This window comes from Hirsutella rhossiliensis (genome assembly GCF_020360975.1).
Source record: "Hirsutella rhossiliensis strain HR02 chromosome Unknown scaffold00005, whole genome shotgun sequence".
NCBI classification, from domain to species: domain Eukaryota; kingdom Fungi; phylum Ascomycota; class Sordariomycetes; order Hypocreales; family Ophiocordycipitaceae; genus Hirsutella; species Hirsutella rhossiliensis.
Window position 1 is genome coordinate 3,830,364 of NW_025408671.1, and position 16,442 is coordinate 3,846,805.

General features: G+C 38.4%; 1 protein-coding gene across 1 annotated transcript; it reads right to left on the bottom strand.

Annotated features, from left to right (window-relative positions):
* Positions 1–13,106: 13,106 nt before the first annotated feature.
* Positions 13,107–13,700, bottom strand: HRG_05839 (polyprotein; the record flags this gene model as incomplete). The annotated part of the gene is made up of 1 exon (XM_044864310.1): positions 13,107–13,700. One exon carries the CDS (start codon positions 13,698–13,700, stop codon positions 13,107–13,109), a length of 594 nt encoding a protein of 197 aa, XP_044720842.1.
* Positions 13,701–16,442: the final 2,742 nt, after the last annotated feature.

Here is a 16,442-nt window from a genome sequence, read left to right on the forward strand (position 1 = left end):
GTAAATTAGTTTATAAGGAGGTTCCGTATTAAGGATTAAATTAATTAAGTAATTTATTCCCTTTTTAGCTAGTAATAAATCGGATTTATTAGCTAAGAAAGTATCTTTAAACTAGTAGAGAGTTAGTAGGATTTTAGCCTATTCTTCCTATAAAATCCCTTTATCCTTATCTTTATCTAGTAGTAAGATTAGCTTAGGATTAAGCGCTATTATATATACCCTTACCTTATTCCTATATTCTTAAAGGAATCTATAAGGATTTTATAAGGTTTCGCTACTTAGTTAATACTTAAACTACTACTATCGTTTCTATAGGATAATATAGATATATTTATCCTTTAAGGTAGTAACTAATAAAAGGATTAATACTTAATCGTTTAGCGTTAACTTATTAGTACTAATATAAAAATAAGTAATTATCTTTTTAGTACCCTTTATATTTATTATTTAAAGTAGCACTAACTATACTCTATACTCCTTTACCTTACTATTATTAAGCCCTAATAACTTAGGGTATAATAGCGCTACTTATAGTAATCCTTATTATTAAGTAAAGTATACGTTTATAAGGTTAATAGTACTATAAGTATCTAAGTATACGGGGACTTTAATAGGGTTTCGCCCTAATATCGTTATAGGAGTTTTAAGTAACTATCCTATAGGTATTAAGTTTACTAAGGGAGAGGCGTTTACCTTAATATCTTACCTTTTCCTTATTTTATAGTATTAAGTCTAAGAGTCTTTACTAAGGTTTCTACCTTTAAAGAATTAGTATATTTTATAGATAAGTATCCTAGCTTATTATATTAGAAATATATAATTCCTAATTAAGTAAAAGATCCTCTTCCTTAATAACGTCCCTTAGTTTAGCCCTTAGTAAGTATATCGCTAGCTTACTAGTTATTAGTTAAATCGGTAGTATTTCCTTAATAATTTAGCCTAGCTTATCGACCTCTTTAATTCCTTCCCTTATATATACCGCCTTAAGGTATAGCACTACTTTTATTCCTAGTTCCTTTAAGGGTAGAAGTAGTATTAGTACGTCGCCTCTTATTAGTAGTAGTATCTTAATATCGTTAAGCGACTTATATAAGCTCTTCCTATTAATAGGTATAAATAGGTATTAAATAGAGGTTAATTTAGTCTCGAAGTTATAGCTCTAGCTTAGTAAAAAATATAAGAGTACGTGCCTTTTTTAATAGGCGTTCGAAATACCTCTTTAAGGAGTTAAGGTATAAGCTAAACTCTAAGGGGGACTAGCCTTCTTATTAGCGAGCCTCCTTTAATTATATCGCTAATAATATCTCCTTATTTATAGTATCCTTAATTAGGATAAGTATCTATTCCTTAAAGTATACTTAATCTATACTATATTTAGTTCGGTTAATTAGCGTCTATTCTTTAAGGTATCGGCGCTATCTCGCTTTATAGTCGCTATATATATAATCTACTACGTAAAGGATCTTTATTTCGTCGCGATAAAAGTATTTAAGCGCTACCTTAAAAGCATCCTTTAGATTATAAGTCTAGTTTAGACGTTTCTATATATTAATAGGTTAAGATAATTAAGCGATGTTTTTAATCTTAACCTCGCTACCGCGACTACCGTCCGATTTAAGGGAGTAGGACCGTCGACGCTTTCTTAAATAAATAGCGATAGCGCTAGTATATTTAGTAATTTCCTCCTCTAATTATATAATACGGTCTTATAGGCGTTTCGTCTCCTCTAGCTCCTTAATACGCGCTTATAGGGCTATAAGCTTTTCTTTATAAGTTAATAGTCTTACGCTTATAAGTAGCGATATCTTTAATATAGTTAGAATATTATCTATAATAAGGGTCTATTTTAAGGATATATCTTTTAGTTCTTTATCTCTTAAGTAGATACTTAATATACGTAATAAAGAGGCCTTAACTAGTTAACTACTACGTCGCGCTATAAGAGCGTTATATAGTCTTCTTTAAGTAGCTATCTTTACTAAGTAACTAAAAAAGAAGCTTTAGAAATTATAAGGGAATACGTATTATAGTACGATTAGTTAGGTAGTAGAGATAGCTAGAGGTACTACGCTATATATATTATATTCTCCTTATCGTAAGACTAAAGCTTATAAGAAGAGGGATTTTTCCTCTTTAGTTAAAGTAGCGAGAGGTCTATAATATATAAGCGGGGTAAGCACGATTCCCTACTAATACCCTACTAATATATTAGTACTACGTACCTAAGTACTTTATTAGCCTATACCTCTTAGTAGCGTTCTTATACTTACCTTTAATCTTAGATATACTCTATAACCTTTTAAAGGCAAAGTAGTTTATAAAGCTAGATATAAAATAAGCATTCTATAAAGTATAGATCTTAGAGGGTAATAAGTAAAAGACAGCGTTCTATATACGCTATAGCTTATTTAAGTAGCTTATAACGCCCTTTAGCCTTTTAAGAGCGCCCGCTACCTTCTAGCATTATATTAATAATATATTATAAGACTTCCTTAATAAGTTCGCCTTTATATATATAGATAATATCCTTATCTATATAAGCGGCTCTTATAAGGACTATATATAGAAAGTATAAAGGGTCTTAGAGCGCTTTTAACTTTATAAGCTCTACCTCGACTTAAATAAGTACGAATTTAGGGTTAAGAGGGTTAAGTACCTAGGCTTTATTATCTATATAGGCATAGGTATATAGGCGGATCCTATAAAGATCTAAGCGATCTAAGACTAAGCGGCCTTAACTATATAAACGGGCGTATAGAGCTTCCTTAGGTTCGCGAACTATTATAGGATATTTATTAAGGGCTTCTCCTATATTATAAGTCCCTTAAATAAGATTACCGGGAAATAGACCGCCTTTTATTAAGGGCCTATATAAGAAGGAGCGTTCTATACGCTTAAGGACCTATTCTCGCGGGCCCTAGTACTACTTTAATAGGACTTCGACCGGTCTACGTTAGTTAAAGCGGACTATAGCGGCTAGGCACTTAGAGGAACGCTCTCTTAGGAGGTAAACGGGCGGAAGTAACTAATAGCGTTTTACTCCTATAAGCTAACCTTAGCGGAGCGGAATTACGCTATTTATAATAAGGAGATACTAGCGATTATTAGCTACCTTAAGTAATAGTAAGCGGAGCTCTAGAGCTATAAGAGCTTTAAGGTTCTTATAGACTATAGGAATCTTAAGTACTTTATAACCCGCTAGCACCTCTTAGAACGGTAAGCCTACTAAGCGGAGTATCTCTTATACTTTAACTTCTCGATTAAGTACCGGCTAAGGTAGGACTTTATAGTCTTAGATATACTTTCTTAGAGGGATTAAGACCAGCCGATAGGAGCGGATATTAAGGCCTAGGATCTATAGCTTATCCTATAAAAAGCGCTATAGGCTTATATAAGAGCTTCCTTAGTAAAGGAAGGCGCGGCGCTAATAAATAAGCCTTCCTTTATACCTTTACCTTAGCCTAGTAAGGAGGGATAGACCGGCCTAGGGGCGCGTATAGCGCGGGTATTCTAGGATAAGGTCCTCTAGCGCTTATAGGATAGGATATTATCTTTAGACTATACCTATAAGAGCGTACGCCGCGCCGTTAAGTCCGGCGCTTAACGCCTCGATCTAAAGCTAAAGCTAAAGGGTATAAGTAGCCGACTATTATATCGACCTACGGGGGCATCTACGTTAGCGGGGGAGACTATAGGTGCTAAGCGCGCTATATATTATAGAAGCTAAGGAGAAAGATAGACTACTAAAGCTAGATAAATAGAACGAGCTCTAAGGGAAGCTAGTCTAGCTTATCTATAACTTTAGTATCGTAGGCTACTTAGGTAGGTAGGGTATAGTAGTAGGCCTCGCGAGGGATTTCTACTAGCCCCTCCTATAGTACTATATTTACCGCTTCCTTTATAACTATAATATTTATAGCTATACTAAGATTTAAAGGGTATAGCTTAAGGGGCTACTTAAGTAGCTTTTAGTACCCGACCGGTTTTATATATATATATAAATAGACTTTATAATAGACCTCCTACTTATAAAAAGCGGTAACCGCTATATATAGGTAATTAAGGACCGACTTAGTAAGTCTATAGTATTAAAGCTAATACTATTTATAGATATAAAGTCTTACGTAAAGCGCTTCTTATAATACTAAGCCTACTTATATAGCTAGCTAGCCTTTATTATAAGTAATAAGGGATTAAATTAGACTAGCTACTTTTAGTAGTACTTATACTAGCTACTTTAGATTATATAGCTACTTATTATAGTATATTACTTATAGACCGATAAAGGGCCTAAGAGGGTTAACTAAGAAGCGTAGGCTTACTAATAGGCTATTATAGCCTATAACTAAGTAGACTAGGACTATTAGCTCTCCGCGGCCTAACTTATATTAAATAGTAAACTATATACCTCTATTAAAATAGCCCTTTTCTTTATAATATATAGCTTTAAACTACCCTTACTAGTTCCCTTTACTATAGATATAGTAGTAAAGTAGTATAGTAATTTATTACTAAAGGGCCGCGCTTTTATATTCGTATAAAAGCTATAAGAGACTATAAATTATTACTAATCTACGATAGCTATTACGGCGTAAGATTAAGAGCGGCACGCTAATAAGACTAGGGCCTTAGTAGATAAGTTTATAGTAAGAGATAAGGTATAGCTAGACCTCTATAACTATAGGTCGGTATAGCTAAAGAAGAAGCTTAACTAGCTATATATAAAGTTTATAGTATAGAGGGTTATTAGCCTATAGGTTATAGAGCTTAATAGTCTCTTAATAAAGGTCTGTAATAAGATTAACGTAGACCTCCTTTATAGAGCCTCTTTTAACCTACTACTTAAATAAGAAGTAGCGGACGCTTAACCGCCTATAATTAAGGTAAAAGGAGAGGATAAGTTTAAGGTTAAAGAGATATAGGCTATACGCTAGAAAAAGGTTAATAAGGGGAAACGCTAAAAGGTCCTCGTTAAATAGCGCGGGTATCTTAACCCTATATAAGAACCTATATATAAGTTTATAGGAACTATAGCCCTTAATAAGTTTAAAGCTTTATTTAAAATAATAAATAAGAATAATAGACTAATAGACTACTAATAATAGCCTAGGCTAAGACTATAAAGTAAGTAAAGCGGAGTAAGTAGTTATAATAATATAAGCGTAATAGTATAAGTAGAGATAAAAATAGCGTTTATTTTAAGGTAAAGCCCTTAGATTACTTAAACCTACTCCTTATCCTTATCGTCGTTCTTATCCTTATCCTCGTTATCCTTCTCTACCTTATTAGCGGCGGCGGCGCTCTCTAAGGCGCTTAGGCGGCCCTCTAGGCCCGCGAGCTAGTCGGCGGTAGCGGCGGCTCTAAGGGCTCTAAGAGTAAGGGGGGCCCGGCTAGTAGTAGCGGTAGGGGCGGCGGCGGGCATAGCTAAAGGGACCGCCGATAAGGTAATAAAGGTAGTATTCCTAGTACCGGGAGAGTTAATAGCGGAAGTAGAAGAGCTAGAGGAGAGGAACTTACTTAAGGACGAGGCCCTAGCGCTCGAGGGCGCGGAGATTATGGTAAGCGGCAGCGGCGGCGGTAAGGCGCTTCTTAGTAGCCCCCTATACCTACCCGTACGCGCTAGCCTTCTAAGCCGACGCTATAGCGAGTAAGACGGGAGGCGCCGCCTTATAGGCGCGGCCGGCACGCGCGTACTAGTAATAACTACCGCTATAGCGGCGCCTAACTTAGTCGGCGTAGGGGAGCTCTTACGACGCGTACTATATATAGGGGGCCGCGCGGGCGGCTCTAGCCTATACTTAGCGTTTATACTTTAAGAAGTTAGCGGAAAATAGCTACTACGCTCGCTAGGTAGCGGACTTATAGGGGTAGTAGAGGCGGAGGTAAGGGTAGAGGGGCTAGGCGTTATAGCCGGTAATAAGGATAGCGTCGTTATATAAAAGGGCGATATAAGGGCGGCTAGCGTAGTAGAGGTAAAGGTAGCGGTAGTAGGCGTAGTCGTAGGGGCGCGGGTAGGAGTAGCGGTAGCGGCGGAGCTATTATCGGCCGTGCTTAGTACGGCGTCGATAAACGACTTTATACGCTCTAAGAAGGAGGAAGTAAGGGAGGGGGAGGTAGATATATCTATCGCGGAAGTTAGTATTATAGATTATAGCCTCTTACTTTATAGGGCGGAGAACTTATTAATTAAAGTTATTATTATTAGGGCTATTATTACGGCTATAGCGGCTACTATAAGTATACGTTAATAAAGCGGCCTATATAGCTAGGAATAAACTAACGCCCTAAGTAGAGTAGAACTTATTTATTACTACTATTACTATAGTTAAAGAAAGAAGAAAAGGAAAGGATAAAGGAAGGGGGGGATATTACCTTATATACCCCTAAGTAAAAGAGGCTGCCTAAGGCCGAGGGGACGGGTAACCTAAGTCTTACGTAGGTCTAGGCCGGCCGCTAGCTACCTAGGGGTATATATAATAGGTCGCGCCCTTATTTAAACGGCTAGCTAGCTAATAAGTATAGAGCCCGGTTCCGGCTACCTAGGCTAATAGGCGTAGGGATAATAAGGCTAGTAGGGCCTATATAATTAATAGGAAAAGGTAAGGTAGAGCTAGCGGTATAGGCTTAATAGTACGGAAGCTATTAATAGGGCAACGCCGCGCCGCGCTTAAGAGAGGGCATTATATAAGAGTCTTTAACTATTATAGGTTATAGGCTTAGGCTATAGCTTAAGCTATATAGTTACGTATAGAAGGCCGGATCCTATATATATATATATAGGCTAGCCGCGTATAGGAGAGCTTTATATAGCTTATTAATATTATCCTATAAATAGTACCTATGCCTATACCTCTACTTACTCTATAATAGGTAGTAAGTCTTTATTTATCTTTTTTTACTTAAACGTAATAAGACTTAAGTATATTTCTTTCTTAGATTATCTATTAATTTTAATATTAGCTATTGCTTTATATAAAATTCGAAAATTCTAGTAAATTCCCTATTTACTTATCCCTTATACCCTATTTACCCGCCTTATTTAAGAGGTTATATAAGATATTACTCCTAGCCTTTATATTTAAAAGGTAGTATTAATAGCTATCTAAGAGTTAATAGAGAGTATACTAGCTACTATATTCTAAGGTAAGTTAATATAATTATTATACTAATTATTATACTAATTATTATACTAACTAGTAACTATAAATAGTAATAAGATAGCTAGCTATTATAGCTAAAAGAGTTATAATTTAATAGAAAGATATTACTACTCTTAAGGATATTATTAATATCCTTAGGAAATAAGACTAGCCTTTCTTAGTCTAAAACGAAGCTAGTATATATACCTTATTAAAAGTTATTATATTAATTATTTATGCTAACCTTTTTCCTTTAGTATATAGTTTTACCTCCTAGTATAACTTTTCCGATTTATTAAGAGTTAAAAAATAAAAGCTTCTATAAAGCACGCGACTAATAAAGATTAAAGAAGCGCGTACTTATAAAACTTAAGCTTAAAGAGATAATTTTAATAAGAAGCGGAAGTAGTTAAAGGAGTAATAATAATTAAAGGTATAGTAAAAAAAGAAAACTACTACTATAGAGATTAATAGTAAGGGGAGCGAAAATAAAAATAATTCTAACTATAAATAGCCCTAAATAATTAAAAAGACCTATAAAGTCCCCTTAAATAATAAGGCTAATAAGGATAAAATATTTAAAGAATTACTATAATCGTTAGGTATAAAAGAGCCTATAATAACTATAGATAGGCTTAAGCTTATTTTAGCTAGCGGGAAGTATAAAGGTAGAAAGTTAGGAGTAAAAAAAGCTAAAAATATCCTAGCTTTAAGTTAGAGATAAGGAGATAATTAGTATAATTAATTAGTATTAGACTTTTAGTTCTTTAATCTCTATAAATTCGCTTAACTAAAAGTAACTTTAAATAAGAATCTACTAAGTTATTTTAAGCTAGTCTAGGTACCTAGCTTTACTTAAAGTATATATTAATAACCTATAGGTAAATATAGTCTTTTATCTTAAAACCTATTTCTACTTATAAACTAAATAAAAAAAATTAAGCGGCTTATAGGTAGCTATAGGCGCTTACTTTTAAAGTCTAATTATTAAGAGCATTATATATTCCTATCTCGCTATACTTAGTAACCGCTCGCTTTAGCCCCTTAATTTCGTTCTAGGATTCTCTTAGTAACTTTAAGACTAGCTAGAGTATCGCCCTACCCTAGTTTAGTATCTTACTACTTAGTATCGGTATCGGCACTATCGCTGCTCGCGGAGTTAAATAGAGAGTCGTTAGGTAGTTATATATACCGTAGTAGCTTTAATTTAGTAAGGCCTTCGCGCGGGGCTTACCGGAGGGATTCTCTAGCTCCTAGGGTATTTATAGGAGTTATCGGCTCCTATTCCTAAGGCATTAGTTACGCTTAGTTTATAGGGTTAGGTATAAACGCCGTACTTAGCCTACGCCTAGCGTATTAAACGTCTTTATTAGTAGTTATATATTATATATAGCGAATTCTTTAATAGCCGATAAGGCGTAGTATAGGTAGTCCCTTTAAGAAAATAGATAATTTACTAACCCTACTATAGTATTCTATATATATTAGTATTAGGCTCTAATATTTTTTATATTATTACTTATATATAGCCTCTAAGGCTATAGCGAGGCTAAGAGGGGCCTAAGGCCCTATTAGTAGTCCTAGCTAGCTATAGAGCCTAGGGGCTTATAACTAATTAGGGAAAGGGTAGCTATAAAGGTAAAGATAAAGGAAAGGTTAATCTAGTTCCTCCTAAGCGGTGTTTTCCCCCCTAAGGGCCCTAGGGCCCCTAGGTTACTCCTTTTCGAGCTACTTAGCTATTCCTATCTCTATCTTAGCTAAGAAGGTTAAAAGGGCTTCCCTTCCTTTCTTAGAGCTATAGAGAAGAGGTAGGCTAAGGGCCCCTTTATTACGACTACGGTTAGCGGGCTATAAGAAAGCCGGCTACGTTTATATAATAAGGCAGCTTAGAATAATAGTTAGGATAAAAAGTTACTTAGGCTTAGCTTACCTAAAGCGTACGTAAGCTAAGTAAGCCTTATATAGATAGATTACTACTTAAAAGTATAGCTTAAGTTAGCACCCCTAGCTTCCGGCACCCCCTACTTCCGGCACCTCCCTATATTACTATCGCGTTAACTACCTACTATATCGTAACCGCGTTTTCTCGTATATCTCTTATTTAATAATTATAAAATAAATATTATTCGAATTAGCGATGCCTCGTCTTTCTAAATATACCGAAAACCAGCTCTAAGAAGCGCTCGAAGCTATTAATAATAGCATACCTTAGCTCTAAGCTAGTCGTAAGTAGGGTATTCTAAGAACAACCCTTTAGACGCGTCTTAAAGGAGCCCTACCTATAAAGGAGGCAAAAGAGGCATCTTAAAGGCTTAGTCGAGAGCAGGAAAAACACCTCTATAAATAGGTTCTTGCCTAAGCGGCCCTTAGGCTGCCTCTAACGCATTATTAACTTAGGGAATTCGCCGGCCGTATTATCGTGGCTAGTAGAGACCCCCGCCCGCTTAGAAAATACTAGGTTTTAAGCTTTTTAGCCCGAAACCTAGAGATTAGCACGATTAAAGGTAAATCTCTTAATTCTGCCCGTATTAACGGCGCCTCTATTAGCGGGATTAAGGAATAGTTCTAATTGCTTAAGCTGCCGGCTATATAGGCAATCCTACCGGAATCACGCTTTAATATAGACGAAATAGGCATCCTTAAGGGCCTTAGCTATAACGGGCTAGTGCTAGGGAGCTTAGAGAAGAAGGAGGCTATTAAGAAGCGGCTTAGATCGCGTTGTTAGACTATAATCGTCGAATGCGTCTCTATAACGGGCTAGGCCTTAACCCCCCTTATGATCTTTAAGGGCTAGGACCTCTAACAGCAATAGTTCCTTAACGAACTCGATTTTCTAAAGGATTAGGACTTCGTTACTTCCCTAAAGGGCTAGACAAGCGATTCTATCGCTATTTAATAGCTTAAGTAGGTGTTTATCCCCAAATAAGGCGCTACCTATAGGGGAACGTTCTCCTTATCGTTAATAGCTACGGGAGCTATTAGACCGACGATTTTATATATAAATGCTTTAAGAATCGTATTTATCTTCTTTTTCTACTAGTATACTCCTCCTACGTCCTCTAACCTCTTAATATCTTAGTTTTCTCGCCGATTAAAGCTGCCTACCGACGTTAACTCGAAAAAATCGTATCTTTCGACGATATAGCGCTAATTAGCAAGGCTACCTTCCTCTAAGTATATTATTAGGCCCGGCAGGCCGGTCTAACCGAAAAGAATATTAAGGGCGGGTAGCGTAGGTTAGGACTATAGCTAGTTAATATAGCAAAGCCCTTGCTAAGCCGGTTCGTCTTACCGTAGCCGTTAACGCCGTTAACGCCGTTAAAAAGAAAGAATTCTAGTACCCTAGCTATTTACAATGCCCTTAAAACGCCTAAACGATTATAAGAAGTCCGTCGCCTTATTATAGGGCTAGAAAACCGCGGTTAAGTTAACCGTACGATCCGACTACTCTTTAGTAAGGTTAGCCGTAGCCTTAATAAGCAAAATTAGCAGCTTATAGCCTCCTAACTTCGAATATAGTAGCTAGAGCATTAATTATATCGTCTACGGCCTTAAAAATAGAAAAAGGTCCCTTAGGACCCTAATAGGCGGTTCGTATAGATTAAATAAGTTATAAAGACGAAGAAATAGCTCGAGCGCACGCTTAAGCTAGCTGCCGCCGCTATAGCTAATTAGAACGTAGGATTTAAAGCTCTTTGCAATAGCTAGCAGCTAGAGTAGCTAGAAACACTAAATTTAATTATCGTAATGTTAAAATGCGGCTTTAATTGCGTTTAGAATATGCCTTCCTTAGTGCTACGAAGGGTGCCGGAAGTAAGGGGTGCCGGAAGCTAGGGGTGCCGACTTATAAGTAAGCTATAGTAAGCTATAAAAGGGATTATAGCTAAGACCGTAATCTAAGGATAGTCTCTATAGGTATATATAGCTACCTACTTTTACTCCTTTAAATAAATAGCTCTCTAGCTTTTAATACTAATCTTTATTATAATTCTATCTTTAATTCTAATTACTTAGTTATAGTCTATAGTCTATAACCTCTAACTTATTACTAATATAATATACTTATTATTACTTAGACCTATAAGAAGGTATAAGTAATAAGCGTAGAATCGGGTAATTAATAATGTAAGCGGAAAGATCGGTTAAAGGAGTATAGGGTAGGATTTCGTCCGGAATTTATAACGAGCATATAAGGGGCCGAATAATATATTAAAAGAATAGCGTTGCAAAAGATACTTACGAACTTACTTATTCTATCTACTACTCCTAGGGAAATCCTTTATCTTTTATAGACTATTACTTACCTACTATTTTTATATCGCAGATATCTTCGGAACCGCTAGGCTAAAATAGGCAATAGGGTATCCGTTCTGCTCGTAATTAACTTATGCATTTTTTGCATATTTTTATTTATAAGGATAGGCTTATCCTAACCCGCTTTTCCTAGAAGAAGGTATAGATATCTAGTAGAGGTCTTTATCTTTTAAGGGTTATTCCCTTAAACTATATTATAGAGCCTCTTTTTACTAGCTTATTCTATAAAGCCTCCCTATACCTATTATTTCTTTATAATAGTAAAATAGGAATATAAGGGTATATTCTTATAAGACTACGCCCTATTATATCTACTAATATAAACCCCTTAATAAGTTTATCCCTTAGAAATAATACTAGTTATTATATATTAAAAGCTCTTATTTAGTATAATACTACGTTACTCTAAGTAATATCGTAACTATTAATATACCTATATAGTAAACTAGATTAACTAACTTTAAAGCTACTATATTACCTTAGGATATAATACGCGAGATTATTACCCTTCGATATAAGGTATAGTTACTTAGAAATAAAGGAGGTAACGGATAAGTTAGGGACCTTAAAGAAGTAGTTAAACTAAAATAGCTAGGACTATTCGACGGTACTTATAGTACGCTTTAAGACTTTCTTACCTAACTTAAGGCCTACTATTAGTTTTATCCTACTAAACTCTTAGACCTAGTCGAAAAGGTACTTTATATAGGAAATTATTTATTTAGAACGGTACTCGCTTAGTTTAGACCTATTATAAGGGACTTTCTCGATAACTAACTAGTATAATAAGATAACGAGATAGATAAAGTCTTTATTAGTTTCTAAGGATTTAAAGAAGCTATTATAAAGGTATTTAAAATAACCGATAAGAAATAAGAAGCTAAATAAAAACTTTAAGAACTCCGATAAAGGATCTTAGTATTAGATTATACTATAAAGTTCCGTTAAGTTACCTTAAAGCTTAATTAAGATAACGAACCTCTTATATTACGATTCTATAACGGGCTTAAAGAAGAAGTTAAGGACGAGCTCTATAAGGAAAATCGACCTAATAACCTCTTAGACTATATTACTATAGTAGTATAAATCGACGATAGATAATATATATAACGCTAAGAAAAGAAATAAGGAAGAGGAAACTAAAACCCTTCTTATAAAAATAACTTTAGCTAACGCGCTAACTATAAGAAAAAGCGCGAAATATAAATAGCCTAGGTATATATAATAAATCCTAGTGTGGGTAGGCACCTGCGGCAGCTGCTGCAATGAGACGGTACTAGGGTTAACCTGTGATGTTGTATTCGTCTTGTTCTCTATCTAAGGAGGCAGAGGCCAGCGTGGAGAAAGGGGGCACGCTGCCCTCAGCCGCACACGTGACCGTACGGGTCACGTGCCAACCATGGTTGGTCACACCACTAGATAGATACATTCCTACACAGGCAACTCTTCTTTTGCTGTGAGAAGCACAGCAACACCTTGAACGGGTCTAAAGGATAGTAGCGTTAAGGCCGTGAAGGAATGTGCCGTGAGGGGCGTGTGTCATTATTGCGAAAAAGTGGGTCCGACGTCTTGTTCTTAGCTGTAGATATCGGGGAAGAAGTGAAGGGGTCTTCCTGATAGGAGCAATCATTTGATCATAGGGATAAGGAGCGGTTAGGAACGTTGTACGTATCCTTCGACTCGAATTGTCAGACTATTGGTATCGATGAAGCGTTCCAGGGCTCGGTTTGGTGATGCTTTCGTCATTGCATCTGCTGGGTTGTCTGCGCCGTTGATCCAACGAATATCTGTTATCTCTCTCTTCTCGTATGACTGGCGAAGGGCCATGATATCAATCATCAATCGTTTTTCCTTCGTCGTACCGAGCTTGACTAGGCATTCGTAGAGAGAGTACGAATCCGTACAGACGATGAGAGGGATAGGAGGAAGGTTGAGTCGTTCCGTAATTATCTTCATAGTCATCGCAAGGGAGATGCCTATGTCGAATCCGTTGGCCATACCGTAGATCTCTGATGCTAGGACGCTACGGGTAACACGTTTGCACTTTGTTGAACTCCAGTGTACGATGTTACCACTAATCTCGAACTGTTTTTCTTTGTGGTTTGTCTCGTTAACGAGGGCAATGACGAATCCTAGTTGGGAGGATAAGTCCTTGTTGTTTGCGAAAGAACCATCGGTGAAAACCATCAGCTTTGCAGTAGCTAGATCAATTGGTTTGTACGTGAGGCCACGTAGTTGGTGATCCATTTGCCATTGCAGTCGCTTGTTCAAAATTGCGTAATCTTTATCCTCAGGGTCTGTACTTGGGCGGCGACTGAAACATCGAAAGAAGCTTCCGGTTGAGCAATTGAAGCAATGTATGAGGCTCGCGCTCGTTCCTCAACGTAGCGCTGGTGACGATCAATTGCTTTAGGTCAATGGTGGTCATTTTGCTGCTTGTCCCTTCTGTTGAAGTAAAGGGATCCTTTCTTAAGGGGTTATTATTCAGCAACGTCAGTCTTGCACCATTAAAGTCAACCGTTGTTCCGTATGTGATGTCAGTCTTGGGCTTGGAACGAAATTCTGCCTTTGTAGCTCTTCTTCTTCACGGGTAGAAAAGTTGTTCGTTCCAAGGATGAGGGTGTCATCAGTTTGCATTCCAACAATACCGAGCGTGTCAGGGCCAGTATTCGAAATCAGTAGGCAGGAGTCATAGGTGGAGGTAGACATATCCAGCTTTTCGAGGTGATGCTGCTGATATGTGCGGAACCAATGGACTCCGGCTTCTGCGATACCGTACAGGGCTTAATAACACGAATAATTGTTCCGTTAGGTATTTGCCTTGTAGTTCCGTGGGCAAATACGTAAGAATGGTCCGGGAAAGCTTGGTCTGGGATTGCGGGTATGCCTGAGTGATATCACGGAGGGAGAGGTTATGCCGTAGTTTTGAAGAAGTCCGGGGCAATAGCGAGGATGAGTCTCTGGCTAACGCGTTGAATTGTCGGAGATTGCGTCAGGAGGGTGGTCTTCTCAAAGTCGTTATGTCCTTGAATAACAAGTCGAGACTTTTCGTAGGGCTTAGTGTTGATTCCTTTGACTTCACGAACCATTCGAGAGCGAAAGATTCTATAGTTTCCATGACTCATTTGATCGTATCGTTCAAATTGGAATACACCGCGGCCAACGAGGTCAGTAATCTCTTTGTTATCGGATTCTTCGAAGGGGTCACCAGGAGAGGTGATTATGCCATCAGACCGTAGCTTGAGGAAAGAGCTTGTGCATCTTCCTCCTTTGGGTCAAGAAGCTCTGGTCTACGGCTTGGGCCATCATGATCAAATCCTTTGGCTTGTTCTTTGATCCTGGTGGGCGTCCTCTTGCGGGGGCGGGGTTCGGGTCGGGCAGGCAGGTCCGTTAGGGTCTTAACGGGGTCTTGAGCCGGTTGTTCATTAAGATCTGAACGAATGCCTGAGGGTCTGTGTCGTGTGTAGGGTCGGAAAGAGTGGTATCATCACGCAGATACGGTTGTACAAGGGTCGATCGAAAGACTTGGGGCCGTTGACTGTGTCAATGGTGATGTTATGGGTATCAATCGATGCAATCTTGAAGGGTCCTTGCCAACCGTCTTTCTCTCCAAACGCGAACTTCACTTTGCAGCGGGAGGATAGCACTTCTGTCGTGCTCGGGCCGTTGCGTGCATGGAGGGCATCCTTAACTCGTCTTTCTGCCGAGAGTTGGCGGAGCATTTTCATCGCTTTCTGCATAGCTTCCGATCTTTTGAGGGTAGAAGCGGAAGGGGCGAGTCTGTAGATACGCGAGGGTATGCGCCGAAAACAAGCAACGTAGGCACAAGACCGTCAGGTCCTGCCGTATCATTGATTGCTTTAACAGCCATTTGAAGGACTGTTTCGGCGGAAGTGGTGTGGCCAATCTCAGCATGGAGGATGTTAAAGGCGCGTCGGAGGGGTGCGTGATAGCGTTCAATCTTTCCAATGGACCAATGCGTCTCAACAGGTACTTGAGAGCATTTGATTCCCATAATCTTTGCTTCGTTCCGGAATTCGAGAGAAGCAAAGTTAGTTCCTGCATCATGACGGAGGGTATCAGGAGGTCCAAGATACGTGTCGATCCAGAGGGTCCGGAGGGTCTCCCATGTATCTTTAGCTGACATTGACGGTAAAAATCTGGCTCCTTGGAAAGCAGTAGCTGAGTCCACAACGTGTAGAACAGGGCGTTGTGGTGTTCCTAGGTGCATCACATCAACGATGATTTCGTAGTTGAACTCTTGATCATCGTTAAGGGTGAACTTGAAGCGGCGTGGGGCTTGTGAGTGCATTTGACAGTGGTGACAGAACTTAGAGATAGTCTCTAATGTGTCTATCGAGACGTCACTGTGCCCGGCTTGCTTCAAGAGGTGATGGAGCCTAGGGACTGCTGGGTGTCCAAAGCGTCGGTGAAGTGTACGAATCTCTGTTTCCGTAAGAAACGAGATGGACTCTTCATCTTTCGTAAGGAAGAACCAGGGATGTCCCCATTTGCGTACGACTGGAATGCTTGTAGGGCGATTAGTACAATGATTAGTACAATTGATGGTATCTGTGATGTTGTTGAAATAGATACCAAGCCGGTCCATATCAGCAAGGCAGAGCAAAAGGAGTTGGGGTTTGAAGGACGTGGAACGTGATCCTTCCGAGGGTGTGTTAAGGGCGACTGTGCCGAGGAGTGGATGGCGTCGCTGTTGCCGAATTTGATGGAGGCCTGGCCGGATGTGGAGCTGTCGAGAGCTACAGAAGGGTCTTCTCGTTGTAGGGCGATGTACTGAGAGTATCCTGCTGTGGAAAATGTTGCTGCACCTGTGTCGATCATGATACCTTGGAATCTATCCCTTGAATAGCGATCTTCAATAATAAATTGCGAGGCTGGAACAACGGTTTGATCCGTCTGATAGACGTCTTCTCCTGTGATCAAATGATTGAATGCCTGTTGACAGAGCATTTGGCTTGCTTGCCATTG